General features: G+C 40.3%; 1 protein-coding gene across 2 annotated transcripts in view; it reads left to right on the top strand.

The window, feature by feature from the left end:
* The window catches only part of focad (focadhesin), a 106,212-nt gene that overhangs the window by 19,527 nt on the left and 71,460 nt on the right, over positions 1-15,225 (top strand). For both annotated transcript variants that reach the window (XM_088016079.1, XM_088016078.1), the window contains exons 5-11: positions 1,027-1,125; positions 4,545-4,646; positions 4,804-5,029; positions 6,385-6,591; positions 6,760-6,847; positions 8,040-8,233; positions 9,103-9,363. In XM_088016079.1, coding sequence (XP_087872205.1) covers positions 1,027-1,125; positions 4,545-4,646; positions 4,804-5,029; positions 6,385-6,591; positions 6,760-6,847; positions 8,040-8,233; positions 9,103-9,363 — 1,177 coding nt within the window. The remainder of the gene's footprint in view (positions 1-1,026; positions 1,126-4,544; positions 4,647-4,803; positions 5,030-6,384; positions 6,592-6,759; positions 6,848-8,039; positions 8,234-9,102; positions 9,364-15,225) is intronic.

Here is a 15,225-nt window from a genome sequence, read left to right as displayed (position 1 = left end):
AAACATAGCAAAAAATTAAAACAAGCCACATCTGTAAAAAAACAAACAAACTGTAAAACATGAGATGATTAAAGTCATGGGTACAGTTTTGATTATCTAGTAAGCATTGCTTAAGGGATTTCCTGAAACAGTTCAATGATGTAATAATTCTAAAGGTAGTGTATTCCAAGAATTTGAACCCTGAACAAAAAATGACACCTAACCAAATGAACTTTTCCTAAATATTAGTTGTCTCTACTGCTAAATGCTCTTGTATTATGTTTCATTGTAAATGTAAATGGGCAAAGGGAAACACTTTATTTGAAGGGGTGTGCATAAGACTGACATGACACTGTCATAAACATGACATAACATGAACATAAAGAAGTCTTTATGAATGTTTATGACAGTTGTCATGAAGTGTCATTCGGTAAATAATGACACTTTTAATGGAAAGTTGCTTTAAAAGTTGCATTAAAGGTCCATTAAAAGTGCCAACTTTGCATGATTTTGTAAATTATGATAATTTAATGCAAAGTTGGCAGTTTTAATGGACTTTCAATGCAACTTTTAGAGCAACTTTGCTTTAAAAGTGTCATTATTTACAGATTGACACTTCATGACAACTGTCATAAACATTCATAAAGACTTCTTTTTATTCATGATGGGTGTTATGTCATGTTTATGACAGTGTCATGTCAGTCTTATGCACACCCCTTCAAATAAAGTGTTACCGGGCAAAGTCTTTTATCGGTAGTGGAGCCAAACCATGAAGGACTTTCTATACAAGTTTGGCCTGTGGATAAATTATGTTTTTTCAGTTCAAAAAGTTGTACTTGTATTTTACTAGAATAATATGAATCTTTGAGTTTCTCATTGTTTTTAGACTCCTGGTGTTCGTCCAAAGAGTGCCCTGTATACACAGGAATCCATCCCAGATGGAGTCTTTCTTCAGCAGCAGGACATTCTTGTGTATGGTTACTTATTCTGATTCAATGATATTATCTGTGATTGTTTTTTCTTTCTTTTATTCTTCACTGTGAACAGAAACGTTCAGGGGCTAATGAAGATCATCGGGAGACTGCTGCAGATGCAAGCTGACCAGAGACAGGGGGACACAAACTTCACCTGTCCCTATTCTATCAGGTCAGTTCATAATCATGTTCATATTGGATTGAAACCACTGAACTCAGTACTGATACTAAGAAAAACTCTTGATACCATCTTTATTACAGAAAGTTCTTTTGAGGCATATGATTCATTCTAGTTCGACCACAGTTTGATGATGTGGTTGTTGTCACAATTAGTGCAAAACCACTATAGTAAATAGGAAATTCAGCATCTAGGTGAAAAATGATATGTATTGATGATCTTGATGATGGTACTCATCAAAATGTAATGTTTGTCTTTGGTTTCTCAGTTGTTGACTGCGTGTAGTTTTTATGACTTCGTATTCTTGTGTTTTTATGATGAAAGCACTTTGAAATGCAGACACTTTCAAAACTATCAGATTGGTTTTTGATTTAGTATCATTTTTTGGGGGGTGAAAAGATGGGAGATTTCAGACCACTATCAATAAGTCGGATAGACCGTTTCCTAAGATGGAAACTTTGATATAAAATCAAAGTTTGGATTTTTCTAATTTCTTCAGTGTGGGATTGTTTTTATTGCAACTCAACACTGAGCAAAAAGCAACAAACTTTCAGATCGGTTTCAGCCTGGTCCAGAAATCTGACCTTTGCTTCTGAATATGGAGCAGCTAAAGACGGGTTGGATGCTCAGAGAAATGTCAATGCCAAAGTCTGAAAAGTCAACAAGACAAAGAAGACCAGCTCACAAAAGCTTCCGTGTAACATTCAGGTCATGTTAGGAAGTTGTTTGTATCACTTCTGTGGGTGAACTTTGAGCTAAAGTTGATGTAGTTTGCTCCTCACTATGCGGATCGCAGTGGGAATGAAGGCCAGGAAACTGATGGAAGCCCTCACCTCAGAGACTTTTTGCCCTGAGGTGAGCGGAAATACACCTCTATCTGATGTATTTTGCAATTTCACTTTAACAAATCAAGGACACAACAATGTCAGAGTTGTAGATATAATATAGGTCAGGCTATACTGTTGCATTTGACCAGGCAACCTGGACTGAACCAGCCCCCGCCATCTTCTTCTCCTTCACAACTTAGATGAGTACCTCTGCCAAGATCCTGGGGCTTCTTTAATCAGTTGCAGCGGGTGATCAAAAGAGCTTCTTGGTCTTTTTTTTCTTTACCCTTTATGTTTATTTTGCTCCCTTTGCTCTTCATTTTCTTCCTTCTACATTGAAGCCTGTTGTTCCTTTTTTTCGCTACCTTTCTCCCTCTAATCCTCGCTTTCTCCCAAAGCTCTGTGCATTTTTGCTCCCAGTCCGTTCCCATTGTCCGATCCCCTTCCATCTTGATTGCGGAGTCTTAGCTCCATCTGTCTGGAAGCCTTAACCTCCCTGGTGGGAAGATGAATGTATTGAGGGCAGCAGGGTGGCGCTATTGGCCTGGCAGGCTGGCTAGTGATTGGTTGTCAGGGCTGGTACTGCTGGGTAACTGTAAATGCTGCAGGATTAATGAAGGATGCACACTGATGGCCATTGTTGGTCGTAGCCAACAGCCCTTTGCAATCTGCCCCCGAGACGTGGAGTACTTTAACCCTGAGTGGGATGAGGGGAGCTCCAGGCCTGTGTCGGTCTCATCACCTTGTTTCTCATGGGATGTAGGTCTGGTTGTAATGGTGCAGTCCATCCTGACTGCCCCCTGCAGGCCTTCCCATGTCATCTATCTGTCCTGTCTGCTCAGTCAAATGGTAATCTGCACATTTGGGCTGAAATAAAGAACTAGACTGAGATGGAGGCTTTATGACTGATCATGAATGTCTTCAATAGAGTTTTTATTGTAGGTCTTATAACATAGCCGACATGCCTTCTAACTGAGCCGAGCTTCTTTCCCCAGTAACAGCTTCCACACTGAAGAGTGTTGTCTGTGCAATCAGTCAGAGTTTGGGAATGATGGGTTAACAAAGAAAAAAAAAATCTTGCTGTGCATGGTTGATCAAGCATAGAATTGTCTGACTCCTCCAATCAGACAATTTCTCAGTGCATTTCTTATTTCCATGCCTGTTTTAATCTGTGTGAGATTATGCAGAGTATTGATGCATTTCTAGAGATTTTACTCACAGATACCAATTTCTGGTTTTGTTTGTCTGAACCGCCGATTTTATTTCTAATGTCTATAAAACATTCAAAATCATCTGGCATAATTCAGTTCTTTTTTTCCCCCCAACAATTAAATGTTTAAAATGATTAGGGGAACACTGATAATTCGGCTGGCTGATAAATTGGGCTTGATTTTCTTTATCTTTTCAGATTGACAACTGGTCAATACTTACATCAGAAACCAATCTTATCTATTGATCTTGTCTGCCTATGCAAAATTTGGCCACTGTCCTCTTCTGCTCTGCCATGAGAGGGAACTGACCGACAGATCGCCCACCAGGTCACATCTGCACATGTGCAGTTAACAATAGTGAACCCCCCTGTTGCCAACTTAGAGACTTTGTTGCTTTTTATTCTGACTTTTCAGTTAGAAAAAAAATCTGTATCAGGCTTTTTAAAGATCATTGATCAGCTACTGATCACAGAGCAAGTCACTGCTTTGGTTTCTTGGAGTTTAGATATGTTAAGTTTTCATTATTTAAATATTTCTGTAAGATAAGTCTGTGGGGGATGCTGAGTGGCTCAGTTATTAGTGTGGGTTCAACAAGTGCAGAGGCCGTACATTATCTTCCCTTCCTTCTTTCCTCCCTCCCTCCCTTCCTCGCTGATTGATGGAAGTCACTGGGGAAGTGGACCTGCTGCTGGTGCTGACCCCCCACCAACAACACTGTTGTGTTAACCTCTGTCCTGCCGTGGGCTGGAGGATTAACAACAGCTTCCACTTGGATTGTGGATTTCCCCAGTAACAGCTTCCACACTGAAGAGTGTTGTTGTCTGTGCAATCAGTCATAGCTTGGGTATGATGGGTTCACAAAGGGAAAAAAATCTTACTGAAAAAAAAAAAAAATCTGTGTCAACGACATGACCTGTTGTTGACACCAGGTCATGTCACCGTCCTGTGTAGACATGACACCAGGTCATGACCTGACACCAGGAGCAGAAGGCTCTGCTATGAGCCTTCTGCTCATAGCAGAGCAGAAGAGGACTGACTGATTTTCAGACCTTTGAGGAGGAAAATAAGATTGGAGGAGGAAAATAAGATTGATGTGTAAGTATCGGTTGATCTCCCAAAATGATCAACTTGGAGGGCTAATTTATGGGTTCACCCTATTTCTCATTATTAAGGATGATTTTGTCTGATGGATGGTGCTTTATTGCAGACTGAACTTGTGTGTTTGTGGTGTTCCATCCTCCTTGTTGACTTGTTCAAACTCGGATGGATAACATGTTGCCTCAGGTAGCTTCACAGACTCCATCTTGCTGTAATCGGCAATCTTTGGGGGAAACTATGAGAAGTGTTTGACTTTTGCTCCTTTGTTGCTGTGCAGGAGCTGTCCACACCCATACATCACAGCACTGGAAAACCGAGCAGACTGCTGGCCGGTGCTGCTGCTGGAGATCCATGACTTCATCTGTCAGGCTGCTGACAGGTAAGCATGGCTGAGGTGGGGGTCTCCCTCTGTCACCGCATGGGTTTGATGTGTTCAGTTCAATGTGTAAGTGTCTGTCACCAGGTCATGTCTGAGTTTGTAGACAAACTAAAGTTTTATTAGTCAAATTACCTCATTCTGTGGTTCTGTTCCCCAGGAATAAAGCATCTTACATCAACATGCTGGTTCCCTTCCTCCGGTATCTGTACTGCGAGCCTCAGAGGAAGTCCCAGCACGCACTCCTCCGACAGAGCCTGCTCAGGGTGCTGCTGCCCACAAAGCCAGGGGCTGGATGGATGCCCAAGAGCAAGGACCACGAGAACACTGCAGTGGTGTCTGACAGTCTGCTGCTCTGCCTTTGTCAGCTGGTTTCATATTTACAGGTCACTGATGATCTCTTTTAATAAGAACTTTTTGCTTACTAGTTAATGGTGAATTACAAAATTGACTTGATTAAGGGTAGTGCAACAAATGGGCTGGCCAATAAATCGGCCCTGGTTTCCTCCATTTTGGAAAATCGCAATCGTCGGAAACTTGTTTGTGAAACCGATCTTTCCACCGATATTAGGTCTGAAAATGATCCGCTTTGCCATTTTGCTCTGCTGTGAGTGAGGGCTGATGACAGATCTTTCCACCAGGTCATGTCTGCACATGAGCGGTTAACAACAGTCACCCCACTGTTGCCAACATGGTGATTTTGGCGCTATATTTAATGACGTTTTAGAAAAAAAATCGGCCAAAATCGTATTCGGCAGATTAGGGATTGGCTAGAAAACTGCAATCTGTGCTCCCCCTGACTGAATCTACAAAGTACACAAAACGATAAAAGAAAACAGAACTGTTTCCTCTGTTACAAATCATGAGTGAATATTTTTCATGTTAACAAAACATAATTTCTTAAGTGCAGATATTCTAGAATCTTTGCAAAGACATTTGGAAAAGATAAGTTGTGAACATCAGAGCCGCTGTCCTAGCCTGACATGTTTTTGTGCTTGTAGAACCACTACAAGCTGCCGTCACCATGGAAGTGTCTAAAGGCAGTTACTGTCTTTAGACGAGGCAAATTCATGCATCCACTCAGAGACTGCAGCAGGCCGCGCATGAGGACGCTGCCTTTGATCATTTTCTGTTGATAGTTGTCTGAAATGATTAAAAATGTATTATTTATGTCATCTCTGGAAGAGACTGGTTTGCATTTACAGAAAGAAGAAAAGATTGTTAGCATGAAAACAAATTTTGCAGATTCTGTCAGCTGTTTGAATTCCAGATGTTTGTTTTGATGAATTGGAGCAACTAGCAGTTCAGTGAATATTGAGAACAGTGAGGAGGAGAGTGGACAACCCTGTCTGCTTCTTTCAAGATTGGGAGACACACCAAGTTGGGTGTCTCCTTTGGCTGCTGTTTCTCACTTTGCGAGGGTAAATACGGAAAAGTGGGCATATTGTGGCCGGGCTGTGGGTGTCCTGTGAGCACGCATGAGCTGTGGACAACACTCCCATTATGTCATTTTGGATAAATACCTTTGGGTAAAAGTGGACCTTCAGTAAAAGTGGACCAAGTATGCAGCCCTGAGGTACCCCACATGTGATTTGTGTACAATTAGATTTACAATAGCTAAATTAAATAATACTTTTGGTACTTTATACTTTAAGTATCGCCTGTGTAGAATGAAGGGCTATCATATTCTGATTTTATACTTTACATGGTGGCTGAAAAATGTTTCTGTTTGTCACTGCAGGTGAACAGTGTGGAGGCAGTGCTGGAACTGTGTGGATTTGTGGACGCTCTGCTTCAGGGTCTTATGGATGCCCCTGGAGAGCTCTGGGCAACGGAGAGAGCCAGACTGCTTGTGCAGCTGCTGTGTGCATGTCACCAATGCTTGAAGTTAAATGGAGACTGCAGACCACTTCTCAGCCTAATACAGAAACTCCTCCCTGCATGCAAGGTCAGGCACATTTTTATCAGATGCTGGATGAGTTGAAATTGCTATTCTCTCTGAACTGGAAAGGAAGAGATTAACGATCATTATTAGGCTTCCAAGGAAGCCTAATAAAAAGGAATAATGAGCAGGGTTCATATAAACAATGAACACTGCTACTTCTGTGTTCTGTAGACATGGCCTGTGGATGAGCTGATGATGGGTGTGGCCTTGCTTCTGTGTGAGGCTCCTCCAGATCAGCAGAACAGTCTGTTTAGGCTGGGTAAGACTAAATCTATATAAAAATATTTCTCAGTGAAATGATGCCACAGTAGTTCAAATTGATCACCTTTATACCCAAAACACAACAAAGGAATGTGTATTTGAACCCAAAATGGCTGTACGTTTTAAGTTTTCAATCAGTCTATGTAAATGTAATATGATTATACACATGGTAAGATACCCTCCTTCAATTCTTTTGTTATGCACCTGAACATTCAGTTCAGTTCTAAAACCTCTGGGTGAATATGGACCAACTGTGAAGTCTCATTTCTTCACAATGCATGAATGATTTAAGCTTCTGCCTGAACTGCAGGACCTGAATAGAACACTACTTTTACCCTCAGTGCACTCTTTGGTGCACTGAGGGTAAAGGTGCACTCTTTGTGATATAAAAAATTGTTATAACTTATATCATCCAAGTATTTTCAAAGAGTCATTGTGGATAGTGATGATGTGTGCAGGAAAGATCTCCTGTCAGTCCTGCAACAATTATGAAGAACTCTTCATAATTGTTGCAGGACTGACAGGAGATCTTTACTAGAATGAACGGGAGTCATAATAATATGAGAAAAAGTCGTACAACAACAAAATCTAAATAAATAACATGAGAATAAACTCATTACCAGAATAAAGTTGTAATATTGGGAAAATGAAAGAAAAAATTAACTACTGCATAAAAAATGAGGAATGTTGAGCATCTTGTGAAGTTACTCTTTGATAATGGTTTTACACATAAGGAAATACTTTGTCTTTTGACACATCAGCATCAAGTTATTATTACCAGTAGCAGGACTTTGAAATGATTGAACAAACAACTGAATCTTTATCAAACAAAAAGCCGTGGACTAGACAAACTTGTCTGTCAGAACTTGCTCTCATTAAAACAACTTTCTCATAATTTTACATTTTTGTTGTGGCAATGTTGCATCTTTATTGTACTATTATGATCAAAAATCTCATTGTGTGGCCATAATTCTTCATCGTAATTGTCCACTTGCTCCAGTAACTATCATTGGTTTTAAAGTATTTAGATTTTTAATACATATATTAAATATATTTGCTCCAATATATATATATATTAAAAAAATAAAGAATGGGAAAATATTTGATTTCAAATTCTACTTCATTGATATGGTTTAAAAAAAAAATGTTATTCTGACATTGTTGTGACTTTCTTTTTTTTTTTCCTGCAGCTCTGTGTTTATCTCCAGAAAAAGAGGAGCTGTCTCATTGGCTGAGTCCTGTCCTGGTTCTTCCCGTGCTGCAGCTGCTCTCCTGCTCTCAGCTCACTGAACCGCTGGCTGACCCAGTGACGCACAGCTTAAACCAGAGTCTGGCCCACAGCTTGTTACGCAGCATCAACAAACCTGCAAAAAAGGCCCGGCAGGTACCCAGCTTCTTTCTCAAACCTAACTTGCTGTTGTTTATTCTGTCTCTGTTCAGCTGTTGAGAGAAAAACACAAGACTTTTTTAATACACTGAATACATTCTTCTGATTTAAGATATAGTTGCATACAGCTTTGACAGGTTTGGTTTAGAGGTTAGCGATTGGGAACCAACAGTCAGACAGAAGCAGCAAAAAGATCCACCAGCTAGTCTTCATTGTGAGAGCTACATCTGAAGCTACATCTGCTCTGATTGGTGTTTAGGAATGTAGTGCCATTCCTACATTGCCATGTAGTGCCATGTTTAGGAATGGCACTGCAGGTACAGGTTGTGAAAGGTATTCACAACCTTTCATCTTTTTCATGTTTTGTCTTGTTAAAGTCACTAACTTCCATCTGTTATTTAAATTTTCTGTGTCAAATCAACACAAATATATAAAGTGAAAGTAGAAAGAGAGTTTTCAACATATTTACAAATAAATGCCTGACATTTGACATATTTTTGTCAGATTCCCTATCGGATTGTGTTGGCAGCACAACACAATCAGATGAGCTGGTGGGTTCTGTTTACTGATTGGGTGACCCCTGAAGGCAGTTAGCTGCACTGGATTTTTTGTAGTAATGGGGGCTGCACACAGATGCAGACAATCATTAAAAGTGTTATAAATCAGTTAAGATTTTTCAATGATGCACTACTTTGTCTTGGTTTGTTGTATCAAATCCCTTTAAAGTTGATTCATTGAAGTTTGTGGCTGTAACATGAAAAAGTTCATGAGTTGGGCATATTTTTACAATGTGTAGATTGTCAAAACAATTTTGAAATCTTATTCTGTTGTGATTCTTTTTTAACCTCTTCTGTTCTCATCCTCAGCCTGGCCCAATGCTGACCCTCCCTCTCAGCTCCTGGTATGCTGAGCTCAGCGTGACTTTGTCCATATTGGACAAAGTTTCTTATGATCCTTGTGCGGCCACTGATTGGCTGCTGGCGGTTACCTCTGCTCTAACGTCCAGCCAGCGCCTGTCCTCTTCCCTTGCTCTCATTGTGACTTACCTCCTCATCACGGCTCAGGAGGATATCTGCCTCCTGGCTTTGAAAGCAAGCCAGGCCATCGCTGCTGCCGATCCCTGCCAGGTAGAAAATCTTAAATATTTTGACATTTCTCAAAATCTACAGTCATAATAAATTAAAAACAAGAATGCTGATGAAATATAATGCACATTGTGTGTGCATTGGCCTGATGCACATGATGCTCCTGATGTGTTCTCCTGATGTTTATTGTTGCAGAACTGCCATCAACTGCTGCATTTCTCAACTGCAAAAGTCGGATGCAGAGCTTTAGGAAATCGTTTGATCTAATTCTGACAGTATGGTGCACATAATGTCACCGTGACAACCGCAGCTCCTTGTAGGAGCTCACAGCTGATGGATATTTAATAATAAACAACTTCTTTCATCTTTGCTCTTCTCAAAGACGGTATGCTAAAAGCTCCAACTTTTTAGCATTTTGTAGGAAGGTCTGCAGTTACAGTGCAATCTGCAGAACTCCTGTATCTACAGTAATGTAATCTTATTACTTCAGCAAATGTTCAAACAACAGAGGTAGCTTCCATAACCTGGCTTCTGCTCTTGAGTCCTCTGCAGATGATAAAGAAAGACATTTAAAGGGAAAGGCTTCTCTCTGGCCCTCAGGGAATGTAAATGGAATTGCTAACTGAGGAAGATGATGTGAAATATCACACTATGTTAAAGGCTCCTCATTACTAAGGCTTGTAAGACACCCCGGAGTATACCCCTTCTGCCCTAATTGCTCCCAAAGTGCCACTTGGGTTGGAGGTTTGATGTGTGGGTCGATGTTTATTGGCATATCTGAATCCATTGAATTTTTTTCTCAGTAGCTTATTGCATTTGATACTTTGCACCTGCTTTTTATTAGAAGATGAAAGAGCTTTCTGCGGAGGATTTATGACTTTTTAGAATACATTTCTAATAAAGAAGTTTCACTTAAAAGGAAACCTTGCATTTTCATCCTCATTTTGCTCATAGGCGTGACAAGTGAAGTAGTTGCCATGTAACAGCGATGCTGCATGGAAGAACTGATGCTGTATGCAGATTAGACTGTTTTACTGCAGAGCTTTTGTGTGCAACAGATGTGACACTTGTGACCTGTAACCTCAGCACTGAAAGGAATCATCTGCATTGTTGATCAGTCAGCCCTTTAAATCTGAAGCTCTCATTGGTCAGTCTGAAGTTGAACTCAGGTTAATAGAGTCATTGTTTAAAGCTCTGCCCACAGCAACTGATTGCTGGTCTCTGGAAGACTTGGCCCACAGCTCCCTCTAGTGGAGGTTTTATCCAGCTAGTGGAATTCAGGGTTAGGGCTCAGACACCACAGGACACCTGCTGATTGACATAAAAAAAAACTGTAAAAACCTGCAAAATCACGACCAATCAGCATCAATAGGAAGCATTAGCTAATGTGTCTCTACACATTTAGGTCTACACTCTATAAATACCTGTCAGCAGGGGGGAGAATTGGACTATTCAATTGGAATTTAACCTCAGTTTATTATCCACTTAATCTTTTTTATTTCAGTTTGTTCCATTTTTTTATTTCATTCAATCAGTTATAAATATAAATAGTTTATGTAACAACTAAAAGAAATTGTGAAAGAAAAAGAGCAGAAACTTATATACAGGGGTGAAAGTAAAGGGGTACGGTCGGTTACTGCGTACCCGTAAAAGATTTAGCGGGAGTACGCAGTACCTGCAAGAGATGGGAGTGGTTGTGAGCTGTAAGAAATCAATGGGTTCACTGTGCAGCCGTGAGTTCACCCACTAATCAGTCATATCTGATTAGTTTTTCAAAAACAATCTAAAACACGACTTAATCAGTTAATAAATATTTTTTTCCTCATTTCATATTGTTTCTGAACTGTTCGTGCTTTACTAGAGTAGGGCTGCAATACGTTGATTGCGGAAGGGTTTGAGTCGATCTCAGCATTAGGTGACAAACTGAACGCCGCCAGGAGGCTGAGACCAGCACGTCCTCCTCTGGCTCCTTATCAAAATGTTTGTAACTTTATTAAAGAGCAAAATATCAACAAAACATGTTCAAATTAATGATCCAACAAAAATAATAATCTCAGTAAGTATTGTTTCAACAAGGTGTTGCGCAATTCTGTGCGTTTCGCTTCCATTACCTAAATAACTAGCAGAGCAGGAGTTTAAAATTAACTAATCAACCACCGCTGTGTTCAGGGAGCGCTTATTAATGATCGCAAAATAAATATCAAGCCTGAAAACCTAATCAATCAATCAAATTTTATTTGTATAGCACATTTCAGCAGCAAGGCATTTCAAAGTGCTTCACATAATTAAAATAAAAACAGCATGTGACATTGAATAAACAGTGAGAAAGAGAAAGACATTTTGAAAAAGATTAAAAAAGATAAAAACATTAAAACCCGCACCCCTTTTTGGACTTCAGTTAAATATCGTTTAACGGTCGTTTAACTGGGGCTCTAACCCTCTGGGACTTTAGTCAAAAACACCGTTTGACAAGGACTCCAAACTCTAGGTTTTTAGTTGAAACGCCGTCAACTGGGACTCTAAACCCCGTAGGACTTTAGTTAAACGTCATTTAACAAGGATTCTCACACCCCTAGATATAGATTCGTTGAACTGGGACATTTTCTGGGGGGCTTTACATAGACAGTGTGAAAGAGAAATAAAATGAAGTTAATAACTAGATGAAAAGTAAAGATAAAAACATTAAAAACATTGAAGACATCAAAACCCACACTATAACCCTAATTTAGCCATAAGCAACTAAACAGGTGGGTTTTAAGTTGAGATTTAAAGGCACCCTGTGTTTCAGCTGTTTTACAGTTTTCTGGAAGTTTGTTCCAAATCTGTGGTGCATAGAAGCTGAATGCTGCTTCTCCTCGTTTGGTTCTGGTTCTGGGGATGCAGAGCAGATCAGAACCAGAAGATCTGAGGGGTCTAGACAGTTGATTCATCAATAACAGATCTTTAAGGTATTGTGGTGCTAAACCGTTGAGTGATTTATAAACTAACAACAGTATTTTAAAGTCTATTCTTTGAGCTACAGGGAGCCAGTGTAGGGACTTTAAAACTGGTGTTATGTGCTCTATCTTCCTGGTTTTAGTGAGAACGCCAGCATCAGCGTTCTGGATCAGCTGCAGCTGTTTGATTGATTTATTAGATAGACCTGTGAAGACGCTGTTGCAGTAATCAATGCGGCTAAAGATAAACGCATGGATGAGTTTCTCTAGATCAGAGGTTCCCAAACTGTGGGGCGTGCCCCCTAGGGGGGGCGCCGTGTCATTGCAGGGGGGGCGCGGGAAGCCGTCTGGATGAAAAAAAAAAAAAACATGAACACTGTATGCGCTGGGCTTTTACCTTAGAATGGCCAACTCTCTGTTATTCCTATGTCAATTTGATACAGTAGAGGCTTCCACACTTCCCATATTTGTGTCCTCTGTCACTATTATCAGCAGTTAAAACTGTTTAATCTTGCGCTGGGTTTACACCTGTGAAGGAGACCTGCTGCTGCTGTGCGGAGCTACGTAGGTTTGTGTTAGAATCACGGCAGCAAACCAGCAAAACGCAAAGAACTTTTCACAGTTTTTCCCTCCAAACTAACCGACTGAGTTGAGTAAAGCTGTTGGATGCAGGTAATGTTAGCTAAAAGATGACTAGCTAATATCAATACAGAACCTTAAGCTTAACAAGTACCTTGTAGGCTACCGATGTTGGTGTCTATTTTCAGCTACGTACATTCATCCCCCCACGCCCCCCTCACATGCGTCGTTTCTACCAGACAGCCATTTGTAATCCATAGGGGGGGCGCAGAAAATGTTTGGAAACCACTGCTCTAGATCGCGCTGAGACATTAGTCCTCTAATCCTGGAAATGTTCTTCAGGTGATAGAAGGCCGACTTTGTGACTGTCTTAATGTGGCTCTGAAGGTTCAGGTCAGAGTCCATCACTACTCCCAGGTTTCAGGCCTGATCGCTGGTTTTCAGTTGTAATAACTGAAGCTGTGCATTGACTCTAGTTCGCTCCTCTTTAGCTCCAAAGATAATAACTTCAGTTTTGTTTCTGTTCAGCTGGAGAAAGTTTTGGCACATCCACACATTTATCTGTTCTAAGCATCTGTTCAGTGATTGGATGGGTTCGGAGTCACCTGGTGACATCGTGATGTAGAGCGGTGTATCATCCGCGTAGTTATGGTAGCTAATCTTATTTCCTGTTATAACCTGAGCCAGTGGGAGCATATAAATATTGAAAAGAAGGGGTCCTAGGATTGAACCTTGGGTACCCCACATGTGACTTTTGACCTCTCTGATGAGAAGTTTCCGATTGAAACAAAGAAATCCCTGTTCTTTATGTAAGATTCAAACCAGTTGAGCACTGGACCGGAGAGTCCGACCCAACTCTCCAGTCGATTCAGTAAAATGTCATGGTCAACGGTGTCGAAAGCTGCACTGAGGTCCAACAGAACCAGCACTGTGGTTCTCCCACAGTCTGTATTTATATGGATGTCATTGAACACTTTTACAAGGGCCGTCTCCGTGCTGTGGTGAGCACGAAAACCAGACTGGAAGGAGTCAAAGCGGTTGGTTATTGTTAGGAAGCTATTTAATTGTTTAAAAACTGCTTTTTCAGTAACTTTGCTGATGAATGGGAGGTTGGAGATCGGCCTGTAATTCTGCAGTAGTGATTTGTCTAGATTGTTCTTTTTTATCAGTGGTTTGATAACTGCTGTTTTCAAAGCCTGGGAGAAAACACCTGAAGAGAGCGATGAGTTTACTATTTGGATCAGATCATTAGCAACGACAGGCATAACTTTCTTAAAGAAATGTGTGGGTAGGACATCCAGACAGCATGAACTGGAGCTTAATTGACTTATAATTTCTTCTAGGGTTTTATAATGAAGTAGTTGAAATTGGGTCATTTTTCCTGCATTTGTTTTGTTTGGGCACAGCATTGGTACTGGCTTTGGGGTGGATGTGCAGATTAATCCTCTGATCTTTTGAATTTTCTCTGAAAAGTAACTGGAAAACTTGTTGCAGGCGGCATTAGATTGAAGTTCAGTCAACAGTAGCAAATAGAGCTTGAGCATTTTTGTTTATGACATCTGCAAAGAAAGCCTCTCTTGCATGTGGTACTGTTGAGTGATAGTTACGTTGTCTTTCTTTATAGATGTCATAATAAACGTGCAATTGAGTTTTACGCCATTTCCGTTTGGCCCTACGGCAGAGTTGTCTTGCAGATTGAACTGCTTGTGCATTTCTCCATGGAGATTTCTTCCTACCAGACACAACCTTCACTTTAATGGGGGCAATGTAGTCAATGATATCTGAAAGCTTGCACTGAAAATCATCTACCAACTTATCTTCGTCATTATAGCTTAAGGACGAGGAAAAACAGTAGATTTGATTAAATGTTTCTGCTGTGTTTTCTGTAAAAGTATGTTTTGTGATAGTAGCTTTTTGTACAAGTGGGTTAAAGGATAAAGAACATTCAAAGATAACAGCAAAGTGATCCGACAGGGCAACATCAGTTACAGAGACACTGGAAATATTCACACCCTTACTGATAACCAGGTCCAGTGTGTGTCCATGAGTGTGTGTTGCTTGTTTGACATGTTGTGTTAAACCAAAACTCTAATATATTACAGAGCTTTTTTGCCCCTCGGTCTTGGGGGGTTGTCAACTTGAATGTTGAAATCACCGACAATTATCAAACAATCATAATCAATGCATAAGAGAGATAGAAGTTCATTCAAGTCCGTAAAGAAACCTTCCACATATGTTGGGGTTTTGTATAAAATTAGTGTCAAAGTTCGTTTGTGGCCTTTTACCTCTATTCCAAGATACTCAAAAGACGTGAAATTACCCAAAGAGATTTTACTACAGTTGATGGTATTCTTAAATATTGAAGCCACTCCTCCTTTTTTTTTTTTGT

This window comes from Poecilia mexicana, unplaced genomic scaffold, assembly GCF_051168715.1.
Source record: "Poecilia mexicana isolate PSO_F unplaced genomic scaffold, ASM5116871v1 scaffold_18, whole genome shotgun sequence".
In the NCBI taxonomy this organism is placed as follows: Eukaryota; Metazoa; Chordata; class Actinopteri; order Cyprinodontiformes; family Poeciliidae; genus Poecilia; species Poecilia mexicana.
The sequence above is the reverse complement of the archived record's forward strand: the minus strand, read 5'-3'. Positions and strand labels throughout refer to the sequence as shown.